The sequence below is a fragment of the Salvelinus alpinus genome, chromosome 3 (genome assembly GCF_045679555.1).
Source record: "Salvelinus alpinus chromosome 3, SLU_Salpinus.1, whole genome shotgun sequence".
Classification (NCBI taxonomy): domain Eukaryota; kingdom Metazoa; phylum Chordata; class Actinopteri; order Salmoniformes; family Salmonidae; genus Salvelinus; species Salvelinus alpinus.
This window is the reverse complement of record NC_092088.1, coordinates 59,952,630-59,969,892: the sequence shown is the minus strand read 5'-3', so window position 1 is coordinate 59,969,892 and position 17,263 is coordinate 59,952,630. Positions and strand designations below refer to the sequence as shown.

The 17,263-nt window shown below is 42.4% G+C and overlaps 1 protein-coding gene across 3 annotated transcripts in view; it reads left to right on the top strand.

The window, feature by feature from the left end:
* hhat (hedgehog acyltransferase) overlaps nucleotides 1-17,263 on the top strand; it is a 125,966-nt gene that overhangs the window by 70,614 nt on the left and 38,089 nt on the right. For all 3 annotated transcript variants that reach the window (XM_071393520.1, XM_071393519.1, XM_071393518.1), the window contains one exon: nucleotides 13,127-13,328. In XM_071393520.1, the coding sequence (XP_071249621.1) occupies nucleotides 13,127-13,328 (202 nt within the window). The remainder of the gene's footprint in view (nucleotides 1-13,126; nucleotides 13,329-17,263) is intronic.

The following is a 17,263-nucleotide window of genomic DNA, read 5'->3' as shown; positions in this document are numbered from 1 at the left end:
CGTGTTTTAATGACTCCAACCTAAGTGTATGTAAACTTCCGACTTCAACTGTATCGGTAAAATGCTTTGAACATTTGTAATAACACTATATAAAAGTTGTCCATGACCATCATTATTATCCATATCCATGTTATAATGGAAGTTAGGTACCCTCCAGCTCTGAACACTGATGCAATGTCCATCTGTAGCGGTTTCCCTCTCTTCCTTTATATTCCCCACCTTTTTTAAAGCACTCTTAAAGGTTTCTTCTGATGAAATGTTTTCTGATTGTGATGCTCGGCTCACCGTCGTCGACACCAAATTATATGCACAATGCCCACGTCCCCAGCTCGCCAAAGTGGTGCTGAAGTAGTTCTAATGCAGTTTTAAATCCGCTTTAATTGTCTGTAGCATCCCTGCATGTGTTAAAGGTCCTGTTCCTCAGCTCTCTTAAGGCATTCAAATGGCTGTCTTCTCTCCCACGTAGGCTGCCTGTTGCATTGTCGCCATCGTCTCCACTCATACACCACTATAAGGCTTCATCAGCTCTCTTAATGCTACAATCTGGGATTCGATTATCAGTGGGTATACTGGATGTCATACATTTTAAAGACCAAAAAAGTATGTACCAATCACAGACTGTACCTTTTAACGTTGTCGCCATGCAAATTGCCTCAGCCCACCTGAGGGAGCTTGGAAAGCATGTAAAAGCTTAGAACAAGTGATGGGGTGTTTAAACCAGTGCACAGCTGTTAAACAAGATTAAATACAAATGAAGGGACAGCACCCTTTATAGATCTAATTGCCCTATTAAAGGCGATTGATTAAGTTCTATTACACATTTCGGAACATGCTGACCTTGGTGACAAAGCTAGCCAGGTAAATGCGCTCTCTTTTTGTGATGTATTTTTTGCGGTGCATTTCAAAGGAAAATGCTGCCGTTTGTATTGAAGGAAGGCGCCCAAAATGCAGGCTCATCATTCAGATGGAGATGTTTCCACTGCGGCTCTCCAGCGCACACATACACCCCCCCCCCCCCCCCCCCCCCCACAGCAGGCTGTCAGTTAAGCTGCAGAACGCTAGCTAACTTTCTGATATAGCAGCACAGTGAGATAGTAGCGGACCTGAGTTCAAATTCTATTTGAAATCATTTCAAAATGACCTAGACTGCCTGGAGTGCCAGACGGACATGGCTTTCCACTTGAGACTTTGCTGTTGATTCCATTGCAACGGATAAGCTTAGTCAAGCTCAGCTAAAGCATTTGAAATTGTTTATTTTAACCCAGGTCTAAGCAACAGCACGGTGAGATACTAGCGAGGGCCCCAGGGGACACAGACCATACAGAGCTCTAGTAATAATAACAGGACAAATCTCTCCCCGTCTGAAATAGTGGTCATTATTCACACTGGTTGCGTACCAAATGGCATCCAATTCCCTATTTAGTGCACTACTCTTGACCAGGGCCCACAGGACCTCGTAGGAACCAGTCTCCTTAACCAGGGATGTGTATCTAGAGATGTGACATTTCAGTTTACGTTTAACGTTAATTTGAAGGGGCAATACATTACTGAAGGGGTTACTACATTCAGTGTTTCCCCCCTATCTGTTTATTACTGCTTTTGTGTATTTAGCCGGGCTGACCACATACTTTTGTATATATAGTGCATTTGGGAAGTATTCAGCCCCCTTGACTTTTTATACATTTTGTTATGTTACAGCCTTATCCTAAAATTGATTAAATTGTTTTAAGTCAAGGGGGCTGAATACTTTCTGAATGCAATGTATACACTATATATAAAAAAAAGTATGTGGACAGCCCTTCAAATGAGTGGATTTGGCTATTTCAGCCACACCAGTTGCTGACAGGTGTATACAATTGAGCACACAGCCATGCAATCTCCATAGACAAACATTGGCAGTAGAATGGCCTTACTGAAGAGCTCAGTGACTTTCAACGTGGCACCGTCATAGGATGCCACCTTTCCAACAAGTCAGTTCGTCAAATTTCTGCCCTGCTAGACCTTTCCTGGTCAACTGTAAGTGCTGTTATTGTGAAGTGGAAATGTGTAGGAGTAACAACTGCTCAGCCGCAAAGTGATAGGACAATTAAGCTCACAGAACTGGACCGCTGAGTGCCGAAGCACGAAAAAATTGTCTGTTCTCGGTTCCAAACTGCCTCTGGACGCAACATCAGCACAATAACTGTTTTCATGAAATGAGTTTCCATGGCTGAGCAGCCGCACACAAGCCTAAGATCACAATGCCAAGAGTCGGCTTGAGTTGTGTAAAGCTCGCCGTCATTGGACTTTGGGGCAGTGGAAACACGTTTTGTGGAGTGATGAATCACGCTTCACCATCTGGCAGTCCGACAGACAAATCTGATTTTGGCAGATGACAGGAGAACGCTACCTGACTGAATGTTCGGTCTAGGCCCCTTAGTTCCAGTAAAGGGAAATCTTAATGGTACAGCATACAATGACATTCTAGACAATTCTGTGCTTCAAACTTTGTGGCAATAGTTTGGGGAAGGCCCTTTCCTTTTTCAGCATGACAATGCCCCCGTGCACAAAGGGAGGTTCATACACAAATCGTTTGTCGAGATCTGTGTGGAAGAACTTGACTGGCCTGCATAGAACCCTTATCTCAACTCCATTGAACAACTTTGGGATGAATTGTAACACCGACTGCGAGCCAGACCTAATCATCCAACATCAGTGCCTGACCTCATGAATGCTCTTGTTGCTGAATGGAAGTAAGACTCTGCAGCAATGTTCCAACATCTAGTGGAAAGCCTTCCCAGAAGAGTGGTGGCTGTAAAGGGGGGACTAATTTCATATTAATGCCCATGATTTTGGAATGAGCTGTTCGATGAGCAAGTGTCCACATACTTTTGGTCATGTAGTGCATCTACTGCTGTACATATCATTCTTAGTATTTCTTGTCTAAGTTTATCTGGTGTAGATGCATATAGATTGTATTTGGATTACTGTTACAGTACTATTTGTGTTTTTAAAATAATGTGTTCATTTTTGGTTATTTGTCAACTGGTTTGACATTTTACTGCGTTGTTTGGAGCTAGAAGCAAGCATTTCACTGCAACCTCTATAACATCTGCTAAACTATGTACGCAACCAATACACTTTGAGTCCAGGGTCCAGAGCTAGCTTTTTCTTGACCCCATTGGTTGACGAGCGCAAGCGAATTACTGTTGTTCAAGCTGATGGTGACCAGAAATAATAACATGTACAAAAAGGGCTTGCATCCCAAACACACATAATCCAAGAAACATGGGCAGACCTGTCTGGCCTAGAAGTTCTCACGCTGCTATCACCAGCAGTAACTCTAATTGCCCACCACTGTGCACAATCAACACTTAACAAGACTTCCTGGCAGAGCACAGCACCTGATCCGGTTGCTGCTGCCACCTGGGACTGGAGTTTTGGAAGTGATAGTGTAGTGTCTAATTCTGCTCTTAAGAACTCAACTACCAAACTATTCCATAACAATATGCATAGCAACAATAGCAAACAATGTGTCTGGGGCACAATTTAATTCAACAGTGAACAAACAGGATGATTATGACAGAGAGTATAGATCTAACAATACAGTGAGTGTCTGTCTGTCTGAAAGTGGTAGGTCTAATCTTTCTTAGGGCTATGTTGGCAGATTGGGTGCAATCAGGTGTTGCTGTGTTACATTGAGTGTATGGGTGAAAGCTGTGGTATAATCTGTGTTCACGATAGGAGGGCGTGTTGTAAAATTTGGTGCCTGGTCGACTGCTGTCTCCCTTAGGGATTAGTGAGACGCCGCAGGAGCAGAGCGGATGACAACAGGCAGCCTCCCAAACACAGTCATTTTAATTGTTTAAGTGACACAGAGGAGATGACAAATCCACCCTCACACACGCTTAAGAAAAGCACACTCGCTAGTCTACGTTGGTGATATGTTTCTATGCTTATAGGCTAGATTTTGTTATGCTATTCTAATCTCAAACTGTTTTCTCAACCTCTCTCGCTCGCTTTCCCTCTCTTTTCTTTCTTTAAGAGGCTCTCGGTAGCTTTACGTCTGTTACCCTCATCCTATGGTTAGGTTTGCATCAGCAGATTGCAAAACAAACACATACAAAGAAAATTATGTAACATTTTTGCCGATCCAGGCACCTGCCTGTTCTCTTGTTTGATTCAAACACCTGTGAATCTTGTTATACTGTCTCTGTTGTGTGGCCTTGAATTTCCAATAATTACTTTTTCATGAAGGCTACCCAGTACTGTTTCTACGAAGAAGAAATAGAACCATGCTGAATGTCAAGCTCCGCTAGTCCGGTTCAGACTGGCAATGAAATACAGACGTAGAAAAACAAAGAGGAAGGTGTGTGGAGAACAAGAATCTCTGCTCTGTGTTACCACTTATCATACTTACACAACCGGTCGGTTACCCCTCGTCGTACCCCAGAGACTGTGTATAGCCGTAGAACATCTGACAAATCCCTCCTTTCCAATTTAGAGGTTTATCATTCATTGTAGTGGGTGTCTCTCTGCCGGCAAAGAGGTAGGGCATTGTTTTTATGAAACACATTCATCATAGTGTAATTGTCTCTGCATCCCTGGTCTCGTTATGACCAAGATGTGCTTACTGTTTGGCTGATGAGTGTAGATTGTATGTTGGCGTTGCCCCTTTCAATGTACTGTCCTATTTGAAATGAGATGTTCAGATATGTGGCCCTAAATCTAGTCCATCATTAGGAACCAAGAAACAACCACATGTTTTTGTGTTATTTTTTTCCTGCCCAATAACCGCAAATAACTTTTAGATTGTATTACCCGGCAGAGTATGTGAGCACAGCTGGAGCGAAGCAAGGAGAGGAGCGTGCCCAATTTGACTGGAGCGAGTTTCCCAAAGGCTGGAGCTTTGGCCTTCTCGTCCGCTCCAATTTCGCTCCGTAGCGCTCACTTCACGAGCTCAGAGCATGCCCGGCCCAGCATGCATTTGTAATCTTCTTGTGTGTTGCTATAGCCACTTGCTTTAGCTACTGTCATGAAGTTCGCTAAATATTTTCATAAAGAAACTGATAAAACACACAGGTGAAAAATAAAGGTGACTTAGAAAGATGAGGAGGACCAAGAGCAAGATGTCGTGTCCACAACTAAAGAATCATTGTGGAATCTGAAAAGACAAGTAACCTGAAAGCATGATGGTGTAACGTTACTTAGTACATGCACATGCTAAAATAAAGAAACAAGGTGGGTAGCTAGCTAAGTCTGTCATTGTAGCAATTTATAAACTATAAATCAGATCTCTTAAAAGTTTTGTTCATTATATTATCTATACAATATCATACCATCATTGATTTTGGCCCGATAGGCCTGGCATATTACCACTCAAGGAGCTTTCCGCTTTGTTAAGGTTATTTTACCTAAAATCCTTCAGGCCTTCCTACAGAAAATAAAAAACAACTACGCATCCTTGCCCAACCCGAAGGGTGTTTAGCATCCCCAGTGCCTCTGCAAGCTCTGAGAGGGTATTATCCGCAGCTGGCCTGCTCTCCAGGCACCGTCTTATGAGCCTGAAGCTACAGACTCTGGCCAAACTCATGTTTCAAAAAATGTAGATGGAACCTAATAATGTGTTTCTTTTTAAAATTTGTAATGAATTCTTAGTAAGTCACAGCCTATGTGCAATTTTTAGACTATAATGATTTGATTCAACGGAATGTAGTTTAAATGTTGAGCGCTTGATGTCCCTGCCAGCCTAGTGTGTCGCACTCGCAAATGCGTCACAATGTATTTGATTTGGAGGCTATAGCCTTGACATACAGTGGCAAGAAAATGTATGTGAACCCTTTGGAATTACCTGGATATCTACATAAATTGGTCATCAAATTTGATCTGATCTTCATCTAAGTCACAACATTAGACAATATAGTGTGCTTAAACTAATAAAACACAAATGATTGTATTCATCAGCTATTCCTTTAGCTCGTTAATCTATCGCCACTTTTGTACAACGCGACTCAGACCAGAACATACCGGACCTATTTTTCTCCATATCCCCGGATTTCAACCGCAAGCTCTGGACATTTAAACCTTGATTTCGCAGCTAGCTAGCTGCTACCCGTGTGTCTATTGGCTTACGCCGATCCCGGAGAAAACATCAATTATTCCGGAGCTAGCCAGCTGAAGAGTTCCATCAGCCACTCCTGGGCTACAATCACCTATCCGGACCCGTTTTACTGCCAATGCGGAGCCCCACCGGGCCTTCACGACTGACTACCGACGTTATCTGCCCGAGGGAGTTATCCAACTGGCACCTCCGTCGTGACGTTACCTGAACGCTCATCTGGGGCCCACTAATCGTTAGCTGTCTTATCGGCTGCTATCTGAATAAGTCTATCGGACAATTTCTTCTTGGGTCACTATAACTATATCAATTTTGCCAATTGGATTGATCCCCTCTACCACACGGAACCCCACTAATCTACCGACGGAAACGCACGAGGCACTAAAAACAGACCTCCATCCTATGCTAGCTTGCTACCGATAGCCCGGCTAGCTGTCTGAATCGCCGTGACCCCAACCAACCTCTACTCACTGGACCCTTACGATCACTCGACTAAACATGCCTCTCCTTAATTTCAATATGCCTTGTCCATTGCTGTTCTGGTTAGTGTTTATTGGCTTATTTCACTGTAGAGCCTCTAGCCCTGCTCACTATACCTTATCCAACCTTTCAGTTCCACCACCCACATATGCGATGACATCACCTGGTTTCAATGATGTTTCTAGAGACAATATCTCTCTCATCATCACTCAATACCTAGGTTTACCTCCACTGTATTCACATCCTACCATACCTTTGTCTGTACATTATTCCTTGAAGCTATTTTATCGCCCCCAGAAACTTCCTTTTACTCTCTGTTCTAGACGACCAATTCTCATAGCTTTTAGCCGTACCCTTATCCTACTCCTCCTCTGTTCCTCTGGTGATGTAGAGGTGAATCCAGGCCCTGCAGTGCCGAGCTCCACTCCTATTCCCCAGGCGCTCTCTTTTGATGACTTCTGTAACCGTAATAGCCTTGGTTTCATGCATGTTAACATTAGAAGCCTCCTCCCTAAGTTTGTTTTATTCACTGCTTTAGCACACTCTGCCAACCCGGATGTTTTAGCCGTGTCTGAATCCTGGCTTAGGAAGACCACCAAAAGTTCTGACATTTTCATCCCTAACTACAACATTTTCAGACAAGATAGAACGGCCAAAGGGGGCGGTGTTGCAATCTATTGCAAAGATAGCCTGCAGAGTTCTGTCCTACTATCCAGGTCTGTTCCCAAACAATTTGAACTTCTACTTTTAAAAATCCACCTCTCTAAAAACAAGTCTCTCACCATTTCCGCCTGCTATAGACCATCCTCTGCCCCCAGCTGTGCTCTGGACACCATATGTGAACTGATTGCCCCCCATCTATCTTCAGAGCTCGTGCTGCTAGGCGACCTAAACTGGAACATGCTTAACACCCCAGCCATCCTACAATCTAAGCTTGATGCCCTCAATCTCACACAAATTATCAATGAACCTACCAGGTACCACCCCAAAGCCGTAAACACGGGCACCCTCATAGATATCATCCTAACCAACTTGCCCTCTAAATACACCTCTGCTGTTTTCAACCAAGATCTCAGCGATTACTGCCTCATTGCCTGCATCCGTAATGGGTCATCGGTCAAACGACCTCCACTCATCACTGTCAAACGCTCCCTGAAACACTTCAGCGAGCAGGCCTTTCTAATCGACCTGGCCGGGGTATCCTGGAAGGATATTGATCTCATCCCGTCAGTAGAGGATGCCTGGTTATTTTTTTTTAATGCCTTCCTCACCATCTTAAATAAGCATGCCCCATTCAAGAAATTTAGAACCAGGAACAGATATAGCCCTTGGTTCTCTCCAGACCTGACTGCCCTTAACCAACACAAAAACATCCTATGGCGTTCTGCATTAGCATCGAACAGCCCCCGTGATATGCAACTTTTCAGGGAAGCTAGAAACCAATATACACAGGCAGTTAGAAAAGCCAAGGCTAGCTTTTTCAAGCAGAAATTTGCTTCCTGCAACACAAACCCCCAAAAGTTCTGGGACACTGTAAAGTCCATGGAGAATAAGAACATCTCCTCCCAGCTGCCCACTGCACTGAAGATAGGAAACACTGTCACCACCGACAAATCCACTATAATTGAGAATTTCAATAAGCAATTTTCTACGGCTGGCCATGCTTTCCACCTGGCTACCCCTACCCCGGTCAACAGCACTGCACCCCCCACAGCTACTCGCCCAAGCCTTACCCATTTCTCTTTCTCCCAAATCCAGTCAGTTGATGTTCTGAAAGAGCTGCAAAATCTGGACCTGTACAAATCAGCCGGGCTAGATAATCTGGACCCTTTCTTTATAAAATTATCTGCTGAAATTGTTGCCACCCCTATTACTAGCCTGTTCAACCTCTCTTTCGTGTCGTCTGAGATTCCCAAAGATTGGAAAGCAGCTGCGGTCATCCCCCTCTTCAAAGGGGGGGACACTCTTGACCAAAAACTGCTAGAGACCTATATCTATCGTACCCTGCTTCGAAAGCCAAGTCAAAAAACAGATTACCGACCATTTCGAATCCCACCATACCTTCTCCGCTATGCAATCTGGTTTCAGAGCTGGTCATGGGTGGTGCTCCTCAGCCACGCTCAAGGTCCTAAACGATATCTTAACCGCCATCGATAAGAAACAATACTGTGCAGGCGTATTCATTGACCTGGCCAAGGCTTTCGACTCTGTCAATCACCACATCCTCATCGGCAGACTCGACAGCCTTGGTTTCTCAAATGATTGCCTCGCCTGGTTCACCAACTACTTCTCTGATATAGTTCAGTGTGTCAAGTCGGAGGGTCTGTTGTCCGGGCCTCTGGCAGTCTTTATGGAGGTGCCACAGGGTTCAATTCTTGGACCGACTCTCTTCTCTGTATACATCAATGATGTCGCTCTTGCTGCTGGTGAGTCTCTGATCCACCTCTATGCAGACGACACCATTCTGTATACTTCTGGCCCTTCTTTGGACTCTGTGTTAACAACCCTCCAGGCGAGCTTCAATGCCATACAACTCTCCTTCCGTGGCCTCCAATTGCTCTTAAATACAAGTAAAACTAAATGCATGCTCTTCAACCGATCGCTACCTGCCCGCCTGTCCAACATCACTACTCTGGACGGCTCTGACTTAGAATATGTGGACAACTACAAATACCTAGGTGTCTGGTTAGACTGTAAACTCTCCTTCCAGACTCACATCAAACATCTCCAATCCAAAGTTAAATCTAGAATTGGCTTCCTATTCCGCAACAAAGCATCCTTCACTCATGCTGCCAAACATACCCTTGTAAAACTGACCATCCTACCAATCCTCGACTTCAGGGATGTCATTTACAAAATAGGCTCCAATACCCTACTCAATAAATTGGATGCAGTCCATCACAGTGCCATCCGTTTTGTCACCAAAGCCCCATATACTACCCACCACTGCGACCTGTACGCTCTCGTTGGCTGGCCCTCGCTTCATACTTGTCGCCAAACCCACTGGCTCCAGGTCATCTACAAGACCCTGCTAGGTAAAGTCCCCCCTTATCTCAGCTCGCTGGTCACCATAGCAGCACCCACCTGTAGCACACGCTCCAGCAGGTATATCTCTCTGGTCACCCCCAAAACCAATTCTTCCTTTGGCCGCCTCTCCTTCCAGTTCTCTGATGCCAATGACTGGAACGAACTACAAAAATCTCTGAAACTGGAAACACTTATCTCCCTCACTAGCTTTAAGCACCAGCTGTCAGAGCAGCTCATAGATTACTGCACCTGTACATAGCCCATCTATAATTTAGCCCAAACAACTACCTCTTTCCCTACTGTATTTATTTATTTATTTTGCTCCTTTGCACCCCATTATTTATATCTCTACTTTGCACATTCTTCCACTGCAAATCAACCATTCGTGTTTTACTTGCTATATTGTATTTACTTCGCCACCATGGCCTTTTTTGCCTTTACCTCCCTTATTTCACCTCACTTGCTCACATTGTATATAGACTTATTTTTCTACTGTATTATTGACTGTATGTTTGTTTTACTCCATGTGTAACTCTGTGTTGTTGTATGTGTCGAACTGTTTTGCTTTATCTTGGCCAGGTCGCAATTGTAAATGAGAACGTGTTCTCAACTTGCCTACCTGGTTAAATAAAAGGTAAAATAAATATATTGAATACAGAATTCAAGCATTCACAGTGTAGGTTGTGAAAGGTATGTGAACCCCTAGGCTAATGACTTGGAGTCCAATCAATGAGATGAGATTGGAGATGTTGATTAGAGCTGCGTTGCCCTATAAAAAACACTCACAGAATTTGAGTTTGCTATTCATAAGCATTGCCTGATGTGAACCATGCCTCGAACCAAAGAGATCTCAGAGGACCTAAGATTAAGAATTGTTGACTTGCATAAAGCTGGAAAGGGTTACGAAAGTATCTCTAAAAGCGTTGATGTTCATCAGTCCACGGTAGACAAATTGTCTATAAATTGAGAAAGTTCAGCACTGTTGCTACTCTCCCTATGAGTGGCCGTCCTGCAAAGATGACTGCAAGAGCACAGCACAGAATGCTCAATGAGGTTAAGAAGAATCCTAGAGTGTCAGCTAAAGACTTACAGAAATCTCTGGAACATGCTCACATCTCTGTTAACGAGTCTACGATACGTAAAACACGAAACAAGAATGGTGTTCATGGGAGGACACCACAGAAGAAGCCACTGCTGTTCAAGAAACCCATTGCTGCACGTCTGAAGTTTGCAAAAGTGCACCTGGATGTTCCACAGCGCTTCTGGCAAAATATTCTGTGTACAGATGAACCTACAGTTGAGTTGTTTTTTAAGGAACACACAACATTATGTATGGAGAGAGAAAAAAAGGCACAGCACACCAACATCAAAACCTCATCCCAACTGTAAAGTATGGTGGAGGGAGCATCATTGTTTGGGGCTGCTTTGCTACAGAAAACGTTTGGTTGAGGTTTATTGCTGCCAAAGGAGGGTCAACCAGTTATTAAATCCAAGGGTTCACATACTTTTCCCACCCTGCACTGTGAATGTTTACATGGTGTGTTCAATAAAGACATGAAAATGTGTAATTGTTAGTGTGTTATTAGTTTAAGATTAATTTAAGCATACTGTGTTTGTCTATTGCTGTGACCTAGATGAAGATCAGATCAAATTTAGCAGAAATACAGGTATTTCCAAAGGGTTCACATACAGTTGCAGTCGGAGGTTTACATAGACCTTAGCCAAATACATTTCAACTCAGTTTTTCACAATCCCTGACATTAAATCCTAGTAAAAAAATCCTGTCTTAGGTCAGTTACGATCACCACTTTATTTTAAGAATGTGAAATGTCAGAATAGTAGTAAAGAGTGATTTATTTCAACTTTTATTTATTTTATCACATTCTCAGTGGGTCAGAAGTTACACTCAATTAGTATTTGGTAGCATTGCCTTTAAATTGTTTAACTTGGGTCAAACATTTTGGGTAGCCTTCCACAAGCTTCCCACAATAAGTTGGGTGAATTTTGACCCATTCCTCCTGACAGAGCTGGTGTAACTGAGTCAGGTTTGTAGGCCTCCTTGCTTGCGCAAGCTTTTTCAGTTCTACCCACACATTTTCTATGTCAATTAGCCTATCAGAAGCTTCTAAAGACATGACATAATTTTCTGTAATTCTCCAAGCTGTTTGTTAACAATTGTTGGAAAAATTACGTGTCATGCACAAAGTAGATGTCCTAACCGACTTGCCAAAACTATAGTTTGTTAACAAGAAATGTATGGAGTGGTTGAAAAACGAGTTTTAATGACTCCAACCTAAGTGTTGGTAAACTTCCGACTTCAACTGTACTTTTTCTTGCCTCTGTAATTTAAATAATATAGCCAAAATAATTCATTTTCATTTCTTCTTGGCTACCTGTCTGGCTCCTGACCTATTTAGTGTTTATATGCTGTTTAATACGACATGTAGCCTATTTGAAATAATGAGCGCTTCTTAGTCACCTTTTCCTGTTGTTTATTAAAATACTTTTCAATACTTCAAAACCAAATGGTAGGTCCAGGTAGTCACAAAAATATACTGACAAAATATATAAACGCAACATGAAACAATTTCAAAGATTTTAGTCAATTGAAATTAATTAGGCCCTAATTTATGGATTTCACATGACTGGGAATAAAGATATGCATCTGATGGTCATAGATACCTTAAAAGAAATTGGCCTCACAATGTGCCTCAAGATCTCGTCACAGTATGTATTTCTGTGCATTCAAATTGCCATTGATAAAAATGTAATTGTGGTTGTTGTCCATAGTTTATGCCTGCCTATGCCATAACCCCCTCTCCACCATGGGGAACTCTGTTCACAATGTTGATATCAGCAAACCGCTCACCCACACAACGCCATACATATGGACTGCGGTTGTGAGGCAAATTTCTCTTTGAGAAATGAACATTCAATTATCTGGCAACAGCTCTGGTGGGGATTCCTGCAGTCTGCATGCCAATTGCATGCTCCCTCAACTTGAGACATCTGTGGCGTTGTGTGACGAAGATGCACATTTTAGAATGGCCTTTTATGGTCCCCAGTACAAGGTGCACCTGTGTAATGATCATGCTGTTTAATCAGCTTCTTGATATGGATTATCTTGGAAAAGGAGAAATGCTCATTAATAGGCATGTAAACACATTTTAAAGAAATAAGCTTTTTGTGCGAATGGAACATTTCTGGGATATTTTATTCCAGCTCATGAAACATGGGACCAACACTTTACATGTTGTGTACTTTTGTTCAGGGTAGATAGATGGGTGTTGGTTAAATTGTGATTTTAATGAATGGAGCGAATTTGCAGCGGCATTTATTTTTTGAGTGAGTAGCAGTTTTTAGCGGAGCGGTTGGAAAGGATGTGGAGCGCTGGAGCTCTGAGTGATGAGTGGGATTTCCAACCTGCTCAACTGCACTCACATACTCTGTTACCTGGTAACCCTGTGTTTTGTGTATAATGTCTACCCGTGGTTGCTGACTTTGTCGCCCTCCCTGTCCCAGGTACATTTACATCCCATTAGGAGGCTCTCACCACGGGCTGCTGTGGAAGATGCTGTCCACGGCTCTGGCATTTGGCTTTGTGTGTTTCTGGCATGGAGGACATGACTACCTACAGTACTGGGCTCTGATGAACTGGGTCGGGGTGCTGGTGGAGAATGGAGTGACAATCCTCATCTCTTCTCCCCTCGTCTATCCATCTATTGTAAGTCACTGAAGTCTTTACTCACATTAGCCCTCATCTACCCCTCTATTGTTTGTGAGAACACATGATTGATTGAATTAATGAATGAATGTCATAGGTTTTGCAAACGTGTGCGAAAATGGACTGAACCTATTGATTTGCTGGACATTGCCTTAACTCGTGTCTGTAGAACCGTCCCAACAATTTGTTTCTGAATTACTAACTGTTCCTCTAAGGCTCTTTGAAATGCATCTGGTCTTTCCATGTGGGTAGGGTTGATAGTGTCTCTGTGTGTGTGTTGGTGTCTGTCTGTGTTGGTGTCTGTCTGTATACAGTATGTTTAAACGCACTGCTCTAAGTTGACTGATTTACAGCAAAGCCATAAAAACGATGTGGGAGGACTTATCAGTTCAACCCACACACACACACACACAAAGTGCTTAGTCGAGCCTGGGTCTGTTGGCTGACTCTCCATCACACTGGAAGGGCAGAGAAGCTGAGGCCTGGACCCTCCTTTCTTTCTTTCGCTCCATCTCTGCCTCTCTTTTGCTTTCGCTCTGGGAGAATCTTGAATCCTCATGTCCTCTTTTGAAAAAGGTTCAAGGTAATCGATGAGAGGAAACGTGGAAACAAATACTCTTGTATGAAATGAGACTCCTCTAGCATGTCCTCAGGCAAATGAGGTTTACAGAGTTTGAATCCCAAAATACATGTGTAATGTGGTAAAAAGAAATGGGCTAGTTTTGCTAGACATTTTATAGATAAAAGGATAAGTAGCTTTTATCATTCCAAACAGCTCTTTCAAAGGGGGTGTGGTGGATTTCAATTTCATGGTAGAATACATCTGAGCATCCTACACTGGAGAAGGCAATTTAGGAGATGAGCAAACTCCTCTGTTCACTTCTTTTTTTTTTTTTTTCAATTTAAAGTTTTATTAAGTTTTCAATCAACCAACCAAACACATTCCACATTCACAGATGTGACAGACTAAAAAAAATATATATATATATAATAATAATAAAAAATTGTTTTATATATATATAAATATATACATATATACATATACATACATACATACATATATACATATATATACACACACACATACACACAAATAATAATTATAACAAAATTTAAAATATAGAACTTGCAGCAGCACTATCAAGGTTCTTATTAGCTATTTCCAGCCTTAGCTGAGATGACGAGCCAATAATTAGTTTTTAGATTTTACAGCACCTTACACAACACGCATCTTCTCATCTCCCTGATCCCCCCCCCATTCACTCTGTCCAATTTGAAATATAGTTGAGTAGTGGAGACCAGAGTCTGTCAAACTTGGGCTGTCTCTTGTGGAGGTCATAAGTGAGCTTTTCAAGAGGGAGAAAGTCAACAATCTGGTCAATCCACATTTTAAATGTAGGAGAAGTATTAGAGGCCCATAATAGAAGAATACATTTCTTAGCAAAGTATGTAATGGTCATAAGCAAATTTTCTCTGTCAGGATCAAGAACAAAGTCCTGCTGGGCATTAAGAAGATAAAGACACGGGGTCATATCAAACTGTACATCTAGTATTTTCTGTGCAGCAGTATGTATAGATTGCCAAAATCTGGCAATCTCTCTACAGCTCCAAAATACATGCATATAGGTTCCACTTTCAGAGGTACATCTTTTACAGTTAGGAGAAATGTCTGTTTTCATTTTATGGAGTCTCAAGGGAGTGTAATAAAATTTGTACAAAAAAATTGTAATTAGATTCTTTCATTTTTACATTAGTAGAGGAGCAGTATACCCTGTCGCAAACCTCCGCCCATAACTCATCACTGATAGTCAGACCAAGGTCCTTTCCCCAGATTATTTTCAAAGGAGTAAAGGAGGAGCCTCCTTTCTCAGAAAGGAGTCTATAGATATATATAGGATATTTTGCCTTTAATGGATTGTGCTGTGACAAGAAGGGTTTCAACTTCATTCAACTGAGTTCTAAACCTCCTCTTGGAAGTAAATGAGGAGATGACATGTCTAATTTGAAGATGTTAAAAATAAAAAATAAATGGGATCTTGGCACATTGAATTCACTGCAGAGCTCTTGAAAGGATTTCAGTGTAGTGGTCTTCTGATGAAATAGGTCTGAAAAGGTCCTGATTCCTAGAGTATGCCAAAGATTAAAGTTGGCATCCCTCAGGGCTTTTGGCAAGTCTGGGTTGCCAACTATAGGCGAGTGAGAACATATTTGGGAGGAGATGCCCAGGTATTTCTTACAGTCCCTCCACGCTAGTAGGGTGCTGTAAATCACAAATGTTTTGGCTATGTTGCCCACTTCACTAAAGTTATTAATGAATATAGTTGAGCTTAGTGGCAATGAACCACAGGATTGGGCTTCTATCTGGATCCACGTTGACTCTTGTCTGTTTGTGATCCATGTTAGCATGTTGCGGATTTGGGCAGACCAGTAGTACAATTGAGGGGAGGGAAGGGCAAGACCACCCTTAGATTCAGGTTTCGATAGAGTGGAGAGCTTGATCCTAGGTTTTTTATTGCCCCATATAAATTTGGTGATGCTTTGGTTAATTGTTTTGAAAAAGGAAGCTGGGAGATAGCATGGGAGCATCTGAAATAAATAGTTCAGTCTAGGGAGGATGTTCATACGGATTACATTAATTCTTCCTACTAAGCTAATTGGGAGGGAGATCCAGGTTTGGAGGTTGTTCTTGATTCGATCCAGGAGTGGAAGATAATTCTCCTTGAAAAGCCTATTCAGATCTGGTGTTATGAATATCCCAAGGTATTGAAACCCCTGTGTCTTCCATTGGAATGGGCATAGTGTCTTCATAGACTGGGGGCATTTGGCATTTGGATGAGAGTATAGTGATTTGATCCATTTAATAAAGTTTGGGCCCATATTGAACTTTTCTAAGACTGAGAACAGAAAGCTCCACTCCATCCTGTCGAACGCCTTCTCAGCATCCAGTGAAGCCAGCAGGACAGGGGTCTTCTGTGCGTTTACTTGATCAATAATATCAAAAAGACGGCGAATGTTATCAGAAGAGTATCTGTCTCTAATAAATCCAGTTTGGTCCGCTTTTATTATTTTGGGAAGAATTGTGTTTAGTCTTTTGGCGAGCAATTTGGTAATTATTTTGTAGTCGAAATCCAACAAGCTTATGGGCCGGAAGGAGGAGCAGGATAGAGGGTCCTTGTCTTTTTTGAGCAACACTGTAATGCGAGCTGTGTGCATTGAGTCTGGGAGAACTCAGTTCTTGCAAAAATCCTCCAGCATTGGCATGAAAATAGGGCTAAGCTGGGGCCAAAAAGCTTTGTAGAACTCTCTGGGGAATCCATCTGGGCCTGGGGACTTGTTAGGTGGCATGGAGGTAATTGCCTCCAGGATCTCCTCAGGAGTGAAGGGGGAGTTGATCTTCTTGGTCGGTCTCTGATAGTTTAGGTAGCGAGATTCCCTCTAGGAAGGAGTGGAGTTCTGCCTCTGTGTGTTTTCTCTCAGAGGTATATAGTTTGCAGTAAAAATCATGAAAAGTTAAATTGATCTTTTTTGGGTCATATGTGACCTCTGACTGCTCTTTTTTTAATTGATAAGCAAGCAATCTACTAGGCCTATTGCTATACTCATGGTATTTCTGTTTAGTAAAGAAAACTTTTTTTTTAATCTCCCGAGTATAGTCCAAATTCAGTTTGGCTTTGGCTGCTTTAAGTTGACTCCAGGAGGTGCTGTCTGTGGATTGTTTATGTACTTTTTCACAGCGTTCCAGCTCCCTCTCCAGATCTAGCCTGTGTGCTTCCATTGCTTTTTTCTTAGAGGAAGCATATGCAATTAGATGACCTCTTAGTGTGGCTTTAGCAGCGTCCCACAGTGATCCGAAAGCGCTATGGGTCCGATTGTACACGTGGCTGAATTTATGAAACTCTTTGGGATAAAAATGTAATCTATACGGGAGTAGGTGT